General features: G+C 31.3%; 2 protein-coding genes across 2 annotated transcripts; one reads left to right on the plus strand and one right to left on the minus strand.

The window, feature by feature from the left end:
- The first annotated feature begins 4,658 nt into the window (after nucleotides 1-4,658).
- On the plus strand, nucleotides 4,659-8,418 carry LOC137825861 (protein NETWORKED 2A). The gene is made up of 3 exons (XM_068631654.2): nucleotides 4,659-4,824; nucleotides 5,326-7,106; nucleotides 7,196-8,418. The coding sequence occupies exons 1-3, from the start codon at nucleotides 4,731-4,733 to the stop codon at nucleotides 8,261-8,263; spliced, it is 2,943 nt and encodes a 980-aa protein (XP_068487755.1). The 5' UTR covers nucleotides 4,659-4,730; the 3' UTR covers nucleotides 8,264-8,418.
- Nucleotides 8,419-9,006: 588 nt separating this feature from the next.
- LOC137826725 (uncharacterized) lies at nucleotides 9,007-19,516 on the minus strand. Its single transcript, XM_068632822.2, has 5 exons — nucleotides 19,363-19,516; nucleotides 19,081-19,270; nucleotides 15,634-15,720; nucleotides 9,560-9,928; nucleotides 9,007-9,229 (listed from the first exon to the last, which is right to left on the minus strand). The coding sequence occupies exons 1-5, from the start codon at nucleotides 19,428-19,430 to the stop codon at nucleotides 9,188-9,190; spliced, it is 756 nt and encodes a 251-aa protein (XP_068488923.1). The 5' UTR covers nucleotides 19,431-19,516; the 3' UTR covers nucleotides 9,007-9,187.
- Between the last annotated feature and the right edge of the window lie 3,949 nt (nucleotides 19,517-23,465).

A 23,465-nucleotide genomic window follows, 5' to 3' on the forward strand; every position in this document is an offset into this window, starting at 1 on the left:
ATATTATTAAATTAATTAGTATAATTAATTTAAGATGTTGGTAGTATAATTCAAATTTTAAAACTTATCTATGACCTAGTATATAACTAGAGTATGAATATTTCATTTAATTTCTCAACTTAGTACTTATCATATAAATAACACATAGAACCACTTGCACAACATATAATTAATTGTTATCAATAAAATGCACAATAACCTCTCAACTTTTATTTATATATATATATAATACTTCTTAACTTCTAAACATATTAATTTCATCATATAAAAATTATTAGAACAAAATTTATCACTAAAAATAACCTATTTTCGTTAGAATGTCTTACTTGAACTAGAATATTTCATTAGAGAACAATATCATTTGAGAAGACTTGAGAGGAAAAATATTAAAGAAAATGACGAATTTTTGTTGTCTCACTTTTGCTTACGTGAGAATTTTCTGTTTAAACAAAAATATATATAAAAAAGACATTATTAGCATAAACAACCAACAACTTACCTAAAACTTATTCTATCATCTTAAACATTCATAACGACCTTAAAATATCATTTATCACTACTCTATCAATTCAAAACTCATATATACTCTAGTTCAAAATGACTATCTCAAAACTAAGAACATCATAATATCATCTTAATCTAAAAACAACTTCTTCTTTTATGATGCATACCTTCGACAATCACCGACTACACACGCATGGAGGGCGCCGCTTTATCGACTAGCGATCATATTGGCCTTCCACGTGTCCTCATCCACATCGCCCCTCACTTCCAATGACCTTCTGTTCTTCAAGGACGACGATGATGCACAACTTCGGCGACCACCGACTATGCGCGCATGGAGAATGCCTCTTTTATCGTCCGGCGATCATGTTGGCCTTCTTAAAAAACGGCGATGATGCATACCTTCGGCGACCACCGACTACGCACGCATGGAGAGCGCCGCTTTATCGACCGGCGATCATATTGGCATTCCACGTGTCCTCATCCACATTGCCCCTCACTTCCAATATCTGGACTTCTGTTCTTTTAAGACGGCGGTGATGCACAACTTCGACGACCATCGACTACTCACGCACGGAGATCGCCGCTTCATCGACCGGTGATAATGTTGGTCTTCCACGTGTCCTCATTCCACAAACGAGTTACTTTATCATATAAAAATTCAACTCAATGATTAACATTATCATTTATAAAAAACAATTCATGGATTTTCATATTCTTAAATCATCCCACACAACTAAATTTATTGTGTATTTAGATTATTTTTAATTCTTCACAAATAAGTTACTTAAAAACTCTAAATTTAACACTATACAATCTCGATTATCTTTAAACTCTTAATGTCAATTTAGATATAATTTTATATCAAAATTAAGTAAAATAACTCTAAACTTAACATTATAAAATCTCGATTATATTTAAACATTTAATGTCAACTGAGATCCAATTTTAAACCAAAATTAAGTAAAATCAAAATAAGTTTATATGTGCTAAATTTATGTATGTCTACGAAACTACATCAACCTCAGGGTAAAATACAAAAGTAAAAAAAAAAAAAAAACTACTCTTAAAATCTTAAATCACCAAGATACATCCAAAAATATCAAAACATAAAAAATTAAAGGTTAATTTTAATGAAACATTTCATTTTCATCTTCAAAAATTCAACCTAAACCCAAAAAATACTAGTAAATAAATTATAGGATAAATAAATTATTTTATTAGAACTTTTGATGAGTTAAAAATATTCCTACCCTATCACCTTCTCACTAGCTAGTGGTATCTGATTGAAAAAAAAAAGATAAAAACTAATTTTAAACTCTTAGAGAAAATTCAAAGGAGATTTAGAAAAACAAAATTAGAAAGTTGATGGAATTTTTTAAAAAAATACATAAATAAATAATTAAAATTTTAATTTATACACTCAACATACAAATATAATTTAAATTTTTAAAAGAAACATACCAACTAATTAAAATGGATCTCAGATTATCAAAATATTTTATAATTTCAAATTTTTAACTTGATTAATTAATATTATGTTTTACATTTATAAATAAAAAATTTCAACAATAAATTAATATTTTAGTAATATTATTTCAATTGATTGTTTAATTAATATGATATTAACTAATATTTTTTTATATTAATATTACTAAAAATTAATAGGAAAAAGAACATTATGCTTTATTAATGAATAATATTCTCAACACATTAATATGGTTAATAATTAAAAAAATAATAATATCTCCTTTAATTATTGTAATAATAAGATGCAAACTTTTATTATATTTTAATATTTATCACAGCACTGATTCGAAAAATTATGTTATATATTAAATGATTAATTTATCTAATTTAATTCATTCATATTTACTCATTAAAAATAATAATAATAATTATCAGTAATATCTTAATATTAGTAATGTTTTAGCAATTTGTTAAAAAAATTGATCTATTTTCATCCTGACAATTTATTTTCTAAAAAGCATATTGATACAAAAATATAACCAAGTATTCAATTGTCTAATTAATAATATTACATAATTTTATTTATTTAATGATATCATTAATAATTAAAAATAATAGAAATAACGTTCTATCAACGAATTTTATAAATTAATTGAAGATATATAGGGAATTGTTTTAGTTATATTGCTACTATTACTTACCGATTAAACTAATTATAAATAAGTTATATTATTATTATTATAATCTATCATTTTTATGAAAATCACAATCCGTCAATTCTTTTTTTCTTTAGTATAATATGTTTTCAATTTAAAAAAATACAATCCATAAGATTTTTATTAATTCACCTTCCATAATTTTACTCATTAATAATTATTATTACTAATACTTTTATTGCTAATGTAATGTTCTCAAAACATATTATACTATTTCATAATATTTATATTTATAATAATAATAATACTAATATAGTTATTTATAATTATATTCTATATTTCTAACTCTAAATACAACTTTTGCATAAATTCAATCCAATAATGCATATCATACCTATGATTCAATACATAATTAAAAGAATGCAACTTAATTAATTCACCATATATGTAATTAGTGTGCCTATACTAGTAAAAAAAGAATTTTAGACTATCTTGATCTATTAAATGCTACATCTTCAAGAATATCATCTGTTTAAAGAATTAATAATTCAGAAAGTGAGAGAGAGTTTAGAAAGAATTAAAATTCTAACAAAATAAAATTTCTAATGAAATAAAAAAAATGAAATATTAGAACTTATGTACCATTTTTTATTCTTTATTTATTTAAAATTATATCTCTAAAGAAGTTTAATTAAGTTCTTACAACTAATAATATTCTAATTCATCTTTCTATTAATCTAAATTCATTCAACATTTTCTTCTAAAGGATAGTATTTATAAAATAATATATATCTAATATTTTTATTGTTCTAATTAATAATACAACACAATGTTTTTTAACGATAAAGATAATAAGAATCATTCATAAAAACAATACGCCCATCAATAATTATTATTATAAATTAATTTAAAATATAAAAGATTGAGATTTTTTTACTTATTTTGTTAAAAGTTTTATATTATATAACTAATTATTTATAAATTAGACAAGTAGAAGAAGAACAGGATGACGTCTTTTACAAAAGTCACAACCCACCTTTTGTTTATAAATTAGGTTAGTAGAATAAGAATATCTAGCTTCTTACCTAATGCGTGAAAAACAGTTTGTAACTTATAGCACAAATAATTTGCTCCAATTTTGTTTGAAAGTTAGAATTAATTAGCTGGTTGTTACTGAATAGTTGAAAACTACTTTCCAAAAATAACATACCTATAACCTATGAAGCTCAGAAACTTCTTTTAAATGGTGTGTCGGTGTCGGATACTCATATCGGACACCAACACTCGTATGATACTTGTAGGACACGTATTCATGAAGTGTCAAATTCAAACAGTATTTGTTGAATTTCTGACAATTTTAGTATGGTTCTAACACAATTTTAAAAAAGAAAAATACATTAATTTTCTAAAAACTCAAAATTATTGTATAAATTTTTATTATGATTATAAAAATAAGAAACCAATTCTTTTGAACCAATCATGAAAAACATTTGTCTGCTCCAAAAAATAATCTGGAACATACTTGTACACATAAATCTTTATTGTCAATTTATATAATTCATAATTATATAATATATAGATATGTGTCTCCGTATTCTACATTTTAGATATTATATGTATTTTCGTGTCTGTGTCCGTGTCGTATCAGTTTCTGTGCTACATAGTCTATAACAAAAAAGAAAAAAAAATGTTGATGTTGTTGTTATAAAAAAAAAAGTGAGTTATATTGTCCATTTTTTTGGCATGGTAGCATGTACATAACCTCCAAAGTTTGTTAAAATCCTTTTCTTAGGAACCAAAAGTGAGGAAAATGATCTTAAATAAGGTCTCCAACGTTTGAGCTCTTCAAAGGAGGCAACACCTTACACGTATGTATGGGGCGAAGTATACTCCTCTCCATGTGTACCTCATAAGAGACCATTTTCGCCAACCTATGCTTTTCTTTTCCCCATATTTTCATTAATCACCATCCTAAACAAAATCAAACCTTTTCACAGATCAAAAATTCTTTTGTGGGACATTATTTTTATGTGTCACATCTTCATCATCGACCTTTTACTTCAATGGGTTGAAAGTGCATGATTGCTACCTAGGACAAACATGTTGCAAAGGGCAGCAAGCAATGCATATTCATGGTGGTGGGCCAGCCACATCAGGACAAAGCAGTCAAAATGGCTGGATCAGAGCCTCCATGGTACGTTTCTCAGGATGCATTTGGATGATTCAACCTCAATAATCAATCTCATTTTCATTTTCCTTTTAAAATTCCCTTGTAACATCAAATCATATAATAATAATAATCAATCTCAGGCGATTTTAGAATGACCAACATTCTCATTTTCTCTTCATTTCCCAAACTACTTTGTGGAGATTTTGTTGATTGAGATGGCTGGCAACCCACATGCATAAAAATGAAGCTTTTCGTTTCAATGATAGTAGCTGCATTTTTTTAATGCACCCTTTTTCTCAGGGCTACATGCATACCTTAGCAAGAGATGGTGTAGAATTAAGAGATGATTTTAGAGAAAGGAAGGGAAAATGGTAGGATAGGAACATATGAAAATGAATTAATGACATTAAGAATGCAATAGGATAATGACATAGTTGTATCAGTTTGATGATAAGAACAGAAGTTGTGATGTTGGTTATAGTTATGCTTTAACTTTCTGGAATAAAATTGAGTGAATGATGACAGATATGGAGGAGAAGGTGGCTGAAACCCTCGCTGTGCTGCGAGATGAGGGGGACTCGTTTGCTAAGAGGGCAGAAATGTATTACAAGAAGAGGCCAGAGTTGGTAAATTTTGTGGAAGAAACCTTTCGAGCATATAAAGCCTTAGCAGACAGATATGATCATTTATCAAAGGAACTTCAAAGTGCCAACCGCACTATAGCCAGTGTCTTCCCAGACCAAGTCCCATGTCATATTGAAGAAGATGAAGAAGAAGAAAGTGACACAGGAACTAATACATTATCATCAGACCCCAACAACAATCAAACACATGATAAACCATCCATTCCTAAAGTTCCAAAAACCCCAAAGAAGGAATTTAGAAATCCCTCCATGTTGATCTCCAGAAAGGGCACACTTAAGAGGACTGCTAGCTCTGCAAAATATATTCCAACCATTTCATGTTCAGGTCTGACCAAGGTTGAAGCCTTGGGAGAAATTGACAAGCTTCAGAAAGAAATATTGTCACAGCAAACTGAGAAAGAGTTCGTGAGGAGTTTGTATGAACGCGCCTATGGAAAGTACTGGGAGATTGAAGACCAGATCGCAGCAACACAGAAAAGAGTTTGCAGCTTGCAAGATGAGTTTGGTGTTGGGACAGTGATAGAAGACAATGATGCTAGAGCTTTGATGGCAGCCACGGCTCTGAAATCATGCCAAGAGACCCTGGACAAGTTGAAAGAGATTCAAGCTCAATCATCCAAAGAAGCTAAAGAGGAGTATCAAAGGGTTAAGAAAGCTCACGAGATGTTTGAGACCCTTAGAGACCAATTCATTTCTAAATATATGACGGGTCAACTAGACCATGATGATGGGGAGAAGTGCACGAGTGAAAGAACAGATAGAAAATGCATAGATGAAGAGATGGATCGGTTGGAGCAAGAGGCGAGTGATGTGGGGCAATTGAGAGAGAAGATTAAACGAAAGTTGGAGGAAGATCCAAGGAACTCCTTCACTGTGACTGAAATGGCTGAGTGCATTGATGAGCTTGTAAATAAGGTTTGTACCTTGGAAACCGCGGTTTCATCTCAGACTGGTTTGGTAAAGAGACTAAGATCAGACACAGATGGACTTCAGACAAACATAAGAAAGTTGGAAGAAGACAAGGAAATGCTCATAGAAGGCTCAGAAGCTACGAATAAGAAGCTAAAGGAATTAGAGAGAGAGTTGTGGAGAGTTAAAATGCTCAACCGAAGTGTCCGAAGTCAAGACAACACCCTCCAAACGCACTTTACTGAAGCAAGCTGTAACCTTGAGCACCTTTCTGGAAAATTGATTTACATGAAGCCAGATGAGGAGGAGGAGAACTTGGTACTTTACAGGAAGAACAGAACCGCTTCTGATGGTAAACCAGAGAAACCGTCTGCAAAACATGGTGTTGACTTCTCTGTTGGTAACTCAGATGTCAAGACTATAAACGAAGACGATGGTGCAAATGCTGATAAGAACAAGTATAATTCGGTTGGCAGTAGTTTTGTTAATGAAAGGATTCAGAAGCTGCCACTCCATGAAAATGACTATTTATCAGATACAGTGAGCAATATTGACAATGAATCACAGGATTTGGCCACTAGTGAGGGAGATCAACCTAACTGGAGGCAGATGTTTATGAGTGGATTAGATGACAGAGAAAAGATTCTGCTGGAGGAGTACACATCAGTTTTACTCAACTATAAGGAGCTCAGGGGGAAGCTCAATGAGGTGGAAAAGAAAAACCGTGACAGCATTTTTGAGTTGACACTTCAGGTAAGAGATTTTCTGTTTACTTAATTGTATAATTATTTTAACAACTCTGATATATAATTATTCTTACTAATGTAGAATTTTGCGTGCAGCTAAGGGAGATGAAGAATGCTCTTATCGCAAAGGATAAAGAGATACAGTCTTTACATCAGAAGCTAAACTTTCCAGATACAAATCCTGATGAAAGTCCCTACAGTAACACCACAGAATACAAATATACACCCAATGAAGCACTATTTCGAAAAGTAAGTCAAAGAGCATATGGGTCAGACTCAGAAGTTCTACGTTTAAATACAGATCCAAATGCAGTCACAACCCCTTTCTCAGAATATCAGGGTGAAACTGAAAGCACGAGAAATATGTACGTATCATCTTTGAAAATGACACTTCAGAAGCTCATGGAACATCAGGATAAGCGCCATGACCTTTCAAACTTGGAACAGAAATTCCGTTCGGACATCGACGACTTAATGGAAGAGAACTTGGAGTTCTGGTTGAGGTTTAGCACTTCAGTTCATCAGATTCAAAAGTTCCAAAACTCTATTCAGGACTTAAAAGCTGAGTTGAAAACAATAAGGGAAAGAAACAACAAGTCTGAAGGGTATTCACATCATAAACAACAGCCTATACAATCTGAACTCAGGCCAATATTCAGACACCTTAGAGAAATAAGAACTGAGTTATCACTGTGGGTGGAACACAATGCAGTGCTTCAGGATGAACTGCAAGGAAGGTACTCATCTTTGAGCAACATCCAAGATGAGATAGCAAGAGCGGGGAACGCCGAATCCGGCGCCGACCAGGCTGAGCTAATTAGCAAGTACCAAGGTGCAAAGTTTCAAGGTGAGATTCTGAACATGAAGCAAGAGAACAGCAAGGTTGCAAGTGAACTACAAGCCGGTCTTAGCCTAGTGAAGGGGATGAAAGTTGATGTTGAGAAGACCCTTGATGAGCTAGATGAAGCTATTGGTGTTAATACTAGTCCTGATAAGAATGCCAGCGAGATGAAAAAATCCACTACTCGTGCTCGAATACCCTTGAGGTCTTTCTTGTTTGGAGTCAAGTTAAAGAACAAAAAGAATCATCCTTCACTGTTTGCATGTGTCAACCCAGCATTGCAAAGACAACACAGTTTCAATGAAGCACCAGCTCCATTGTAGATCACCTTCCACCACTTATCAAGTACTTGGATTAAACTCTAAATTATGTTACAGTCTGATTCTGATAATATATACACAAGCTGTGAGTCATGGTGCTTTTTTAATTTCAAGATTGCTTTTGCTTCTAATTGCAAGATTGACGTACAGTGCTTTCTTAAAATGCGTGAGTTCATGTGTATAAAAGCAAACGAATTTTTCTCTTTATTTCAGGTTAACAACTTGTAGCCTTTTGCATGTTTAAATATAAAATTGTTTATCTTTAAAAATGATTTGGTGTTTATGGCAGAAGCTTCCCCTTGCCAAGCAGTGATTCAGAATAGAAGACGAGTTTTGAAAAAATTAGGAGTTTATTTCAAAGATTGTCAATGCTTTTAATAGCTAGTGTGGCCTCTGAAACAATTATGAATACATTAGAAATTGTTATGTGATTCTTGACTCCAGTTACTCTATTGACGGTATTTACCAATTAAAAGGTATGGCAGCTTGAAAGGCAGTTTTTTGCAGGTCTCATTTCTGATGTATCGCATCTCCATCGTGTTATATTACTAATACTTTACTGAAGGTTTCATTTTGTGAAGTTCATCTCATGTGGCTTTTATCGAACTAATTCTTATTGAAATATTATGTGGGCAAATAACTTATTGATTCACTCACACACAATTGGATATTTTCTACAGTAAAGGCATTGTATTCATGAAGATGAGTATCATACTTTTTCATCCGTGTTATAACCATGAGACAAATTAAGGATCAAGTCCTAAACTAAGAATATCAATATTGACTTTAGAGATTGTATGTAATTTCCTAGAATGAAAAAAAATCACAATCACAGTGAAAGGATAATTTCACATTATAAATTGTTCATCAAGTGGACAGATAAAATTGAGTGATGAGTTGTCAGCTGTTCAGTGGTAGGTTGTGATATCAATTGATGTCGCCTTCTCTCTTTCGTAATGTGCTCCACCTCTGAAAGTATTTGAATTATCATTGACAATATCCAGCATGAACTATAAATAACTAGGTACAACAGCTAAGTTATAATTTCTAAAAATAATCAGCAAAAGAAAAGTACTTCTAAACATTACATTTGTATGCAATCTGCAGTTGATAATATAACAGTAAAAGTTACATTTGTATGCAATCCCATCATTCATCCCATTCCAACAAAGCATGAATTGCTAGAATTGCCCACTTAGAACAGAATGACATTTACTCTTGTTGTTTTGATTAAAAAATATCTAAGTATTGATAATTAATAATTAATAATGGTCCACAAGTTTAGAGTTGAAAAAATACCTTAGATAACTGTGAGGTGCTCCTGTTGATAGGAAAGTCGTCTCTTCTAATCATACTTGCCCAATTACCTTCACCCCACCTCTGAACAGCATCTCGTAATTGCATGTCCTCTTGCTCTGACCATGGTTCTCTTTTCTTTTTAATGGATGTGTTGCCACTAACTGAACCACTGGCTTCCACAACTCTTGTTGATGATGCATTTGGAAGTGTCTTTCTCTTGACTGTTACTGGAAAAATAATGTCTGTATCTTGCGTCCTCGAACTTTCTTTGTTAGATGAGTCACACTTTGGAGCATTTATAATCAATGGAGCTTGAATCACGGAGCTAGTAGGAGTGGATTCACTCAGCTTAAAAGATGCAATGATTACCTAAGGAATAAATTATTTACAGAATCACAGTTGTCAGACCTGAAGAACTAGAATTAACCGTCCGTCACCATAAAGAAACATTCAGAAAAACATTTTGTTACTATGCACCACTAATAAGAACGAGGCTTTGATCAACCCAACTACATATACTCGGAAAGTTAGAAGTAAAAATGGAACAACACGTGGATGGGGATAGGGATACAATTTTAAATTTCAAATATATGGAGCCCTCAACTTACATCAAGTTTCACCTGGACATAGATTTGAACAATGCCTTCACAGATGTGATATCAACAATATAAAATACTCTCTACTGGTAATTAGTAGGAACCATATTGTAAAGAAATATTGTGAAAATATAATATAATTTGTACCAAAGCAAAGTAATGATGAAATTTTCCTAATAAACGGATAACTTTTTTAATTTTTGAGAAATTTGAAATTGGGATATGACATTTTTAAATATTTTCTTTGTTTTAAAAATTTTAATGGAAATATTTGTAAGTTTTCCACAATTTGTTTTTTACGGAGGAGATATTAATCTAATTTTGATGTGATTCCACTAGCCATATAGAGAAAGGTTTTTGACCTTCTTAGGAATCACCTTGAGTTGGACATTATAGAAGCACTTTTCTTAGAGTTGGATCATTGTTCTAAGACAATTATAGTCAAATTGAACCGAACAAATGAGCAAGAAAAGCAAAGGAACAAGATGAATGGACAAAATTATAAAACTGCCGAACCAAAAACTCATAAAAACAGCAAGAACATCTAACCAAAACTCAAGAACACAAGCTAACACAAACAATAGAAAGAGGAGAAAGGAAGGAGAGAAGAAATGCTCATGAAGATGGAAGGAGGATGGATGATCTCGCCACTAGAAGTGTGGAATGCTCCTAGATGAGAGTGATGCCGCCACTTGAGGATTCCATTGATCCATCAAGATAAGACTAGAGAAGAAGGCTCAAAGCTCTCCAAAGTTCACTCAAAATCTGAGTAGAGTTTTCTTAGATTAATTCCAATCTGAATTTTACAAAGGAAGCACCTCTATTTATAGCCTAAGGTGCTGAAAAAATAGGTGGGAAATTTCAAATAAGCTCATTTGAAATTCCCACAAAAAACAAGTCACATGGGAGGTGTGACCTTTTTCTACTATGACACCTCTAAAAAACTACACCTACACCAGTCTCCTAAGTCACATGGGTAATGTGACTTTATTTTACATTTTCACACTCCTTTATTTAATAACCACACCTCCTAAAACTATACAAGAGTATTTCAAAGCTTGGCCTCGCCCCTCATGGGATGGACTTGGGCTCTTTGGGCTTTGGCCTTCTTGGCCTTGGGCTTGGGCTTTGGGCTTGGGTCTCATCTTTATTTTATGTCTTCTTTTAATTTTGAGAAGACTAGAAGGAAGAACTTCAAATGTGAGGGTGGATGTCCTCTTCCTCCATTAATAAAAGCCTTCTTTATTTTATTCTCATCAAATTTTCTTTTAACAATAAACATATTATATTAATTAAATTATTTAATTATCAAAATTTATGATGAAATTGTACCGTTAGTAATTAATTTTTAAAAGATTTGAGTAAATATTTTCACAAATAGTTTCGACCATTTAAATAAATTTTCGTCATTTTTAGGAATCCCTATTTGTGGATATGAAAATTTTGTATTCGATGTATTTTTTTATATTAAATCATTGGTGTAAATTTATACGTTCTTTTAAAGAAAATGTTCAAGTAATATTGGGCTACACAATCTCACTTTGGAAATACATGTGAGTAAATATTGTGAAGGTATAATATAGTTTGTATTGATGAGGTAAATAAGTACATTTTCTTTCTTAATTTATTTATGTACTATAGTTATCTCAAAATATGTTTGAGTTATATATTTATGTGAATTTTTATTTTTCAATAGTTAAATATTATTAAGATTAATAATTTGTTACTGATAAAAATTGAGTTTCATCTTTTAAAGTTGTAAATAGTTCGATATTAATTCGTATAACCAAATAAATTATAGTCTTATCTTTTAATGATATAAGTGACCCAGTCTTAATTCATACAATTCATTAAAATTTTCAACGTCATTTTTTAAGGATTACCTCAATCTTGGTTTCTGCAAACGACCAGAATCAAACCTTATCTTTTAATGTTAGTAGTGGCTTGGTTTGTATAACCTACTAAAGTCTAGCTCCATTTTTTAAGAATACAAATGAGTCAATTTGTACAACCTACCAAAATTTAAATTCACTTTACTAAGATTATAAATGATTCAGACTAGATTTTATATATCATTATAATATGGAGCCTAAAATTTACTAAGCTCATAAGAGATGTTAACTATTCATGGGCAGACTAAATGATCATATTACAGAAAAAATATTTGGCAATCCTAAAAATTACTCTCACCTAACAATCAACTTTAATAATATAATAATACATATTAAGATTTTAAATTAAAAAGTAAATGAATATTGTTGTCTTTTAATGATGTAAAATGAATATGTTTTGTTTACTAACAGTGTCAAAATATCACTACTTATCATATTATTATCGTGTTATCTCAAAAATTTTACTATTTAAAATGCAGATTTTTGACACTGTTATTTTTTCATATCCTCACTTGAAAATTAATATTATTTTATTTCAAAAGAAATTTATATTTATTTTTTTAGTTTAATATAATATTTTATAATTAAAAAGGGCTGTAAAGAAAAAAAAAAGTAAGAAAAAAATGGAAGTGAGAGTGTGGAAAAATAACAGTTTCAAATATCATTTTCCAACCCCAACTATCATATCCGTAAAGAACCATTTAAATGCTCTAATCGAGAATAAGGGATTTTGACTACTACAACAATAATGAGTAAGATATATAAAGGATATAATACCCACAGTCCAATCCAAGAATATTCTTTCCAGAAGACTTACGTAATTTTGAGTTATTTTTATCATTTTTTAGAATGTGTATACATTATATAATGTATAAAAAAAAATCACGCAGCAGTTCTCCCAGTGCAACCTTTGTGCTATAAACGAAAACGATTTTGGAGTCTGCTGCTGCGGGCACGTGGGATTTAAAATATTTATAAATTATTAATTTGAATATTTAAAGCTTCTGTAGCTCAAAATAAAGGAAACCAGCCTAATTCAATGAATACTGTTATTATTTTGTAAGTCCGATTGGAAAGCAACATTGAATAACTCTAAAAAGATCCGAGTCCTACGCGAGCCTTCCTCATAAGCTAAAAATAAAATAATAATAATAATAATAAAAAAAAAGGCTAAACATTTCAAACTAAATAATATTTATTTAAGTCTTGTTAGGTTTAAGGTTGAGATCATACTAGTTCAATCTTTCGTTCTCATGATTTAAGATTGGAAGGTTGTGTATCATTATATTTGGAGGTATTGGATAAAGTTTAATTAGAAATTATAATTGAGTTTCTAGGATTTGGTCAAATGTCCATAACTAGGTATAAAAATTCAAAATCTTTATCAATCATCCAATAACCAATTGAGACTTGTCTTTAGGTCGATCTACACAGGAGGTTTGAGGAACAAATTCAGAGGAACTCGTTAAGTTACCAAAAGGTACAAAATAAAATAGAACATAAGGAAAATTGAGTTTCCAGTTCCAAGTTTTTCACTTCGTACGAAGAAGTTGTTTGTTGTTTTCCAATACTTGGAACATTCACATAACAACTGGAGGATTTCCCCTATAAATGCAGGACAACAAATCTAACTTAGTGGGATAGACTCAGATATTCTAGTTTGAAGCCACTCAAGCTCTGAACCATAATATTGCAACCACCACGGAGTAGGTAAAACTTTTCCTACTTCCATAATCATGGGGAACAACAATATGCAGTCTAGTCAGAAGAAGACGACGCTTTCCACTTTTCAACAAATTATTGATACAATGCAAGAATTGTGACATGAGAATGAAGAAAACGAGAGGAAATTGGAGGAGGTCCAACTAGAGCAAGAGTTTGAGATTCATGTCGCCAAATAGAAGAAGCTCCTTAGAGCCCGTGAAGAACTACAGAGAGTGAACAAAGAATTGCAACAAACAGTGCAAGGATGTAAGGATTTTGTGTCCAGTAAAAAAGAAACCCCTCTAACAAAGAATGATTGTGTTCTCCAAAATTTAGCAAGCAGGCTCATCCTATTCACAAACCTGGATCCTTATGTCTTTCTCCTCGATCTTGTTAATAACTTAAAGATTGTGAAAAGGCCTTAAGTTTTTTTATAAAGGTATAACTGGACATCTCCCTCAACAACTCAATCTTAGCCCAAGAATAAGACACATCATAAGTTGACATTCTTTCTAGAGTGATGCCTCAACAAAACTCAGAAACACAAAAACCCAGAAAGGAGAATTACGAAACCTAAAAAAATAAACGAACCCTGGATAGGCAAACAAACAGTGAAGAACAAATCTTCAAAACTTTAACAAACTATAAGAGCCTAGCAAAAAAATGTAGACGGAACAGAAGCACGAAGAAAGCTAAATAGCAAGTGAACAAAGGAAGAGATTTGTGCATACCTAGAGAGAAAAACCAATGAATGAGTAAAGGGAAGTCTTAGAATATGATTTCTTCAGAAGAGAAAAATAGTGGAGAAATGAAGTAGCTTCTCCAATTGAACGATTTGAAACGACACAAGGGGAAGCTAGAACGAGCATCATAACTGCTCAGATGACTCACCAATCTTGCCTGGCCATGTGGAAAGTTGCTTAAGAAGACATGACGGTTTGAAGGGTTTCCACTACAAAATGGTGTGATGTTTGAGAGTCTTGATGGAAGCTTCCAGATGTAACACTAGTTAAGCCTTTTATCGACTCAAGGATGAGAGGTTGTGTACCATCATGACAAGGCTGAACACCCCCAAAACTGAACAACACCTCTTTTTGAAAGCGTTCTTGTCCCCACTTGATTTGAGGTTGAGAATCACACTAGTTTGACCTTTCTGTCCAGATCGGCTCAAGGCTATGGGACTATATATTGTCATCTCTGAACAAATTTGATAAAGTCCTATCAAATATCAAAGCTTAAATCCTCAAGGTTGAGCCAATGTCCATAACTTGTTTAAAAACTCAAAATCTTCATCATGGCAGTTAAATCATCCAGTAACCAATGACTCATCTCTATGTTGATCTATATAGAGAACGAATTCAACGGTTAAATCATTGGTTCAGGGAACGAATTTAATGAGAATTTCGAGAAATCAGTTTCCAGTACTCCAATTTTTTTGTTTCGTACGAATAAGTAATTTTTTTAATATTTAAGGTGTTCACATAAAAACTCTAAAAATGATTTTCCTTATAAATGCAGACAACTCAAACCTAATAGGACTGACTCAGATATTTTAGTTTGAAATCACTCAAACTCTAAATCAGAACAATATTATTATTATTATTATTATTGAGAATCAAATTTGACCTCAAATTCCATTTGGTTCATCTTCACAATGGAGGAAGAAATTTATTGCAAAAAAAAAAGTGGAAAGGATGGGAGGAAATACAGGAAATTCCTCTTTCAATTTAAATAAAAATCTTTTAGAAAATATTATGCATATCTTTCCAATTTTGAAATATTTGTTAAAATTTGGAAAGTGTTCCGTGAAACAAATATGCAATTAGCTTACCGAGTCATAATACCTGGAAAATGTTTAGTAATTCAGTAAACTTTTACCCACCTGAACAAATGCTGCAGCTTCTGTTGCAGTTTCCCTCTTTAAGCGGGGTAATGCTTCTCGTTCACCCTCCAAGTCACTGTCATCATCCTACAAAAGAGACCCCAAATATGTATGAATATAAAAAAGTGCAATACAAATTCAATAGCTTAATTGAGAGTAGCAAACAAACAAAAAAAGAACAGTAAACAAAGATCTGAGATACAGTTTTCATTAATCTGCATGTGGTGAACATTCATGTACGACAGCTATAGTCACCAGCTACTACTTGATACAATAAACACTGTTATATTTATTACAATAACATTAAAACTTTACTAGTATGGAATATACTTGAAAAATAAATCATAGTTGTTTTTAATTGCAATTTCAGCCAGAACTATTGCCTTTTTTTTTTCTTAGCGCCAGAATTAATGCTTGAAAATGACTTTTTACTATCAGTAGAACTAGAACTGATTTAAGATTTCAAAGCACGGAAAAATTGAATAAAAGGCTAGAACATATTCTATAAATGTTTTTAGGCAAGTGAATTATAGCATTAATTTGCCTGGTGGGGTGACATTCACTCTAATATAAGCCGTAGTCGAAAGACTCTTAGGCTTCATTTGTTAAAGACAAAAAGTAAAGAAAGAAAAGAAAAACACAAAATGAGAAATAAAAATATTAATAAATAGAGAAAATAGGTTGTATTTTCGCATATAACTTTCAGGCAAAAACGGAAAGATTTCTGTAAAAAGTCATATAATCGATTACGAATTTAATTATGTTATAAATATCAATAAAATATTTATAGCATAATCATAATATTTAAGATAACCAGCTTTTAATATAATAATTACTACTACTGTTAATTTTAATTTCTAATTTTTATTATAATAAAATAAGAATATTAAAAATATATTAATAATAAATAAATATATTTAATATTTTATTTCTACTTATATTATTTGACCTAAACAGTTTGACTTTTTTTTTTTTTTTTTTTTTTTTTTACATTTCCACCCTCTCACTTACCATGAATTTTCTAACTAGTACAAAATATTATGTAGAAAGTTTTTAGAGTGTGTTTGTTTCAACTGATTTATTTGAGGGAGAGAAGCGTGTTTGGATTGAGTAATTTGTGTGGAAGAGAAGGGAAGTGTGTTTTGGCCATCCTCATTCACCTGAGGTGAAAGAAGGATAAAACCACCTATATGGAGGAAGAACCCAAAAACTTTATTTTTTTCTGCATGGTGGTAGCTTTGCATGCACTTTGAAAATTGAATTAAGTAGGTGTGCCTGTGCCTATGTTGGGTTTAGATGCGATTCTTGTTCGTGGTATTTTTTGGTGAGAGTTTCGTGTGTGTATGTGTGATTGTTGAAGGAGGGGGACGGAGGTGGTTTCCTGGTGTTTTGGTGACATCATTGGCATGGCTTTGGTGGTTGTGAAGGTGGTGTGGTGGTGGTTTGCTGATAAGGGACGTTGCCGGAGTGGGTTTCGACGTATAAGTATGTACAAAAATGGCATAATCGATTTGTAATGACCTCTAATCAATTTTGGATGGATTACCGTGTAGGTAATCGATTATGTGGTAATTGATTATAGTTGTGGTTGATTGAACCAGTTTTGTGTGGCTGTAATTGTTTATGGCCATGGTTTGATAATGGATTGGTCAAATGTTACAGGTGGTGCCTTGAAGGTGCAGGTGTGGCTATCTGTAATGTGCAAAGGTGGTGGGTGACCAGGTAGAAGAGAACTTAAACTGATTATGTGTTTTTATCACCTTTCCAATTTGTTTGCATAGCTTGGATAATGTAGATGCATGAATAAATAATCAATTTAAGGTTTGTGGTTAATAATATATTATTAAAAATATTTTATAATATTTTTAATATCTAATTCACTTACGATTAATAATAATTTTTTATTAATATGAATATTTATTTAAAATATAATTTTCAACTAGGAAAAATTATTTTCTTAAATTTTATCAATTAAAAAAAATTAATCAATCACACTCATCACATCATAAACAATTTTTCATAATTTTTTTTTATTTCTCTCACTTTCCACTATTTTTATTTTAATCCAAATAGTCTTACTCTTCACACATTTTCCCCTCAAACCCATTATCTTTCTCTCCTTCAAATTCATCTTTAAATCCAAAGAAAGCATTATTGTTTGGATAAGAAAAGAATCCGTATATTTTAAATAGTTTATACATATATTTTAAACAAATTAAGTTATTAATTATAATTTAATTCAACCATTAAAAGAACAGAAAAGAAAAGTAAAGAAATATATTACATTATATAGTTAAAATTTATAAATTTCATTTTTATTAATTATTTTATACTTTAAATTATTTAATTATTAAATAATTAATTTATATTTTTAAAATTACAAAAATAATATAAAAAAAATATATATATATATATACACACACAATGGGTGGGAACAGATAATTATATACTAGTATACTTTCCGTTAAAAAAACAAGTAATATCCGTAGCAGTTTATGTTATGAGTAATCATTAAAAATAAAATTGAGATATAATTAAGATATTTGTGAAAATAAAACTCTGCCACGACCATTGCATGCCTCTAAACATGATCAATTGCTTACTAGAACAGGAAAGGTAAACACTCACTTTCTGTTCACCAAAAGGACTCTAGTTTTCATAGCAAAGCACAGTGCATAGCATATGACATGAATACATATAGGCAAAGCAATGTAGGATACACATATATATCGGAAAAGAATAAAGGTACATATAAGGAGGAAGAACCAAAGAGATATAAAATAGAAAAGTGGAAGAAGAGCGATAAAAAGAAGAAAAAAAGTAAAAGAGAATAAGGGACCGATTTTGTGATATATAAAAAGAAGGATAGATGAAAGTGAAAAGGTGAGTGTATATTAATAATTAATAATAAATCAAAGGGCAGCATAAAGGACGAAATAGCTAAAAACATAATTAACCTAAACCACTCTATCTTCTCCCTGATCAAACAGTAGAATAAAGGAACAAATGCTTAAAATATAGTTAAGCTAAACTCTATCTTCTCGCTGAGTAGTATAAAGGAACAAATGCTTAATACGCGATTAAGTTAATCTTCTCGCTAATGAAACACTATACCATAAAGAACAAATACCTAAAATATAATTGACCTAACTCTATTTTTTTTATTTAAGTGTGGGACTAATAGTAACGACAGATTCTTTCTTGATGAAATTCATCAAATCATGCAATGAACTCAAACGTCTCACACAGTTAATAATGTAGAATTACAAATATGACTTTGGAAAACTTGGTTAAAAGTGGTATAAATCCAGAAAACAAAAGCACGTTGCCGCTTGAAACTGAGAAATGTAACTTAAAAATGAGGACAAAAAGAGAGCAGATATAGAAATTATAATGCAAATAATCAAAGTTTAAACATATTCACATATAATTAAAAAGCGTACAAACCAAAGGTTGAGCATCGTGATCCAAATTTTCCATGGACTGTCCATACGCCAAATGCCGCCACAGCATCTGATACTCTCTAGCGTTAGAAATTCCTGTTGAAGTTTTTGCTACCAAATCATTCCAGTTAAACTTAGAATGCGGATAATTGGCCAATTCCTGAAGCAACGTCAAAAGAGTTCGTGCATCGTATCTGCACGATGTATCACGCAGATCAACAGTAAACAGCAAAACGAGATGAAAATAATTTAAAAAAGAAATTAAAACAGAATGAAGGAATGAGACCTTTGCAGTAGAGAAGCAGCGTTTTCCTCGCTGAAAGGAACCTTAACCTTGCCATGTTTGTTAGCCATGGGAGAAAATGGAAATTGCAGAACAAAACACGCACTTTCTCTCTCTTCTGTTTCAGTAGCGTGTCACTCAATTTGTGCGCGTTGGATAAACATAAACTTGCACATTTATACACTGTAACGAGGGGTACGGATACTACAAATGAGTTGATTGGGGAAGGGGAAACGCACACATTACAAAATTACCCTTACATGATGAAATGTTTATATATCAGTTTCTTTTTTTTAGGAATTTTATTTTGTTACCGTTACTATCTATTTTGACGGTATTAGACATTCTTGGAAAGAAAAAAAAAACACAACAAAATTGACTATTGATTCATAACAAAATATATTTTTAATTAATTATTATTTTGGTATTTCGTCGAATGTTATTTCTTTTTTTATAAGGATGTAATTAATAAAACCATTATTCATCACAACTAAAAATATAACACACACACACATACATATATATATATATATATAATTAAGAAGTATTTAATTAATCAGGTATAGAATACTTTTTATGTTTGATTGCAATGACAGAATAGTTAATAAATTCAATTAAAAATTTATGGATTAAAAATTATTAAATAAAGTACTCTCAATAGATATTTCTATACTAACAAGTTGCTTAGAAGAAGGAATTGAAGGAAAATAAGCAGAAAGACTTCAAGGTGTTATATTTTCTCAAACATTATGGTGAATGCAATATTTTTAAGAATAATGGATGTCACAAGTGTAAAAAAAAAGGCTTGGAGCATACTTCAAGAGAATTTTGAACGAAGTACAAAGGTAGTGCCATTAAACTTCAACCTCTAAAGTTTAGTAAGTTAGTAAATATAATTTGAAATCACTAAAAACTATTATTCTAGAATTAAAATAATTAGTTAGTCAAATAAGTGCATGTGCAGAAAATATTCTTAATAAAAAAATTGTTGAGAAAATTCTAATATATATTCTCCAAAAATATGATGTAATCATGACAACAATTGAATAAATCAAATATTTGACTACTTAAGTTACATAACTAACTAATAGGTTCTCTTCAAGCATATAAGCAAAGATTGAAAAGGTATACAATTAATATCATGTAAAAATGTCTTTCAATCAAAGTTCAAATTATAGTATGAGAATAAAAAAAATAGAGGGGGAAAATTGAGAAATTTTGAAGTTAAACAATCCTTCTATGGTCTGAAACAATTTAAAAAAAAAACGGAAAAGAGGATTTCATGAGTACATTGTAATCATTTGGTTTTGAACTTAACAATTATGACACTTGTGTCTACTTCAAGTTTCCAGTAGAAGGTCACTTCATAATATTGTTGTTGTATGTTGATGATATTCTGATGACAAGTAAAAGTAAATTTGAAGTTCATAAAATTAAGGTTGGGTTAACAACGAGTTTGATATGAAAGACATTGAGCTATTAGGAAGATTTTAGGATTTGAGATCACTAGATGAGGTGATTTTAAGCATCTATACTTGTCTCAGGAGACCTATCACATAAAATCCTCGATAAGTTGGGGATGACAAACTTAAAACTTATTCATGACTAATCCTATATGGACCCATTCACAAACTCTTAAGTGCATTCTTCGTTATTTGAAGGGATTGCTCGGAAGAGTCATGATTTATGGTGGAACTAAATGGTCTACTAGAGTTGTTCTAGTACAAATATTTTTTTAACTCTAACTTCGCTGGGTGTTTGGAGATAGGAAATCTCTCACGGATTATGTGTTTAATACTGCTGGAAGGTTAGTCCACAAAAGGTAGTAGCTTTGTCAATCATTAAGGAAAAATATATTGTCATGACAAGGTTGTGAAAGAAACTTTATGGTTGAAGGGTTTAGTCGAAAAGTTGAATGTAAGACCTTGTTATCGTCATCTAACATAACGACATCATCGTTATACAATTATGCAAGAACCAAGTTTGCCATAAAAGAATTAAACATGTTGATTTCAAATTGCATTTTATGAGGGAGGAAATTGTTCGAGGATTTGTGAAAGTGACGAAGATCTCAACAAATCATAATTCCTCTAATATGATTACAAAAGTTTTGTCTAACAGTAAGTTCTTTCATTGATTCGATTTAATCCATATCATTGGTGATTAAGCCTGTGATGGCTTAGAGGTAGCGAGTGTTTTATCATTAAAAAGATTTGTGTTGAACCAAAGTGGAGAGTTGTGAAGATTGGTTTAGTATAGTCTTTTTAAAGGTTCCAAAACTGTTTGATAGTTCATTAATGTCTGGTGGTATCGTCTTGACTAGATCTTCTGCATTCAAAGCATTAGAGGGCATCAGACTGTCTACTCTCTTTTTAGAGAGTCTATCTACTCTCTCTTTTTGTGTTGCAAGCTCAAATGATGAAGCTTTGTTCACGTGTCTTCTCTAATGTCTTCTCTAATCGTTTTGGCGTGATTTACAAAAGTTGGTTTTGACAATTATTTTTCAGTATACATAGGACTTTATATGAAGTAATGTAATTAACCTAAAGTTGAGAGTTCACACTAAGATAATCATTGGATAATAATCTCTGTACCGGTACCGGGCGAGACTGGGACCCACCTGGCTACCCGATGCCCAGTCAATCTGCCCGAGTGACCGAAGGTCGAGACCCCTCGAAGACTTGGCCGAGAGACCGAGGGCCGAGACCTTTTGGAGACTTGGCCGAGAGACCGAGACCTTTTGGAGACTTGGCCGAGAGACCGAGATCGTTGAAGACTCAACTGAGACAGCCGAAGGCCACGGGTGTTTGGTTTGTGGCCGATCCTCACTCTGAGAATTTGGCCGATGGCCGTGCCCCATTACAATTAACGCTCAAACCAAGATCAGTGAAGCTAATCCATCACCAAGAATTAGGTAATGCAATCCTAAGCGGTATCCACCTCGATAAACGGGCCCAACAAGGTAGGCCCACTAGAATAATATAAATAGCACGCATTTCAAGGAGTAAGGTATGTCATTATTACTGTTCACCTACCTGAGAGCTAACCACCCGCTTTACTGACTTGAGCGTCGGAGTGCCTTCGCAGGTACCCCCACCATCCGGTGTTCACCCGACGACCGAGTCCCGCGTGTCGAAGGATAAGCAGGAGGACGAGAAGAATCCCAGTTCATCATCCAGTCACCTGCCCGACCGAAGGAAGAAGAAGAAGACTTCAATAGTTCTCTAGGTCCCATCTCCCTAGCAGGAACAATTTAATGAAATTTTAACCGTAAATATAGATTGAAATTAATTAACAATTGAATTACTTTAAATTCTTATATGTCATTTTTTGTTTACTATTTCTATTTGACTATCTAACCGTTTTTACGAATTTTTCCTTATCGTCTTTTACTCATTTGTGTGATATACCGTCTAATGAATGTGTGACTTTTTTTTTTAAATCATATGATTGTTATTACTCTTTGTCATTTAACTAAACTATCTCAAATCCATAGTAAATAACATTTTTTTTTTATAATTTATACTATTTTAAAAGGCAACACAATATTTTACATTTACTAGTATAAAATCAAATGAATGCACATCATTTACTAGTATCATGTAAACATTATTTATTTCACTTTTAGAAGAATGATGCATATAAATATATATTTTACTAAAATTCCTTTTTATTCCTCTATTTGTTTACAAAGTCCAATCCCATTATTTTTAAAATGTTGAATTTGATCCTCAAATTTTTCCGCCCAATACTAAAGTTTATACTATTGCACTCTGTAATTAGAGACAATTTTAAAATGTAAACAGAATCCTAGTAAATTTGTAAAAATTTATAGTCGACACTTTTAAATTTAAACTAATAAATGTTAAAGATTATGAAAAGTTTTTTAATAAGATATAAGTTAATATAAATAATAATAAAAATAATTTTTATTTGGAAAAATTTATATAATAAAGATAACACTATTTTAGTTAATGATTTTTATTAATAATTAGAATATTTTTCAACTAAAAATAAAATAAATCAACATGTAGGTGATTTTGAAAAAAACACTATTTTAAAATTGTAATTTTGCACATTTTTAAAAACAATTTTAATTAAAAATT

The sequence above is a fragment of the Phaseolus vulgaris genome, chromosome 8 (genome assembly GCF_051622355.1).
Source record: "Phaseolus vulgaris cultivar YP4 chromosome 8, ASM5162235v1, whole genome shotgun sequence".
NCBI lineage: Eukaryota > Viridiplantae > Streptophyta > Magnoliopsida > Fabales > Fabaceae > Phaseolus > Phaseolus vulgaris.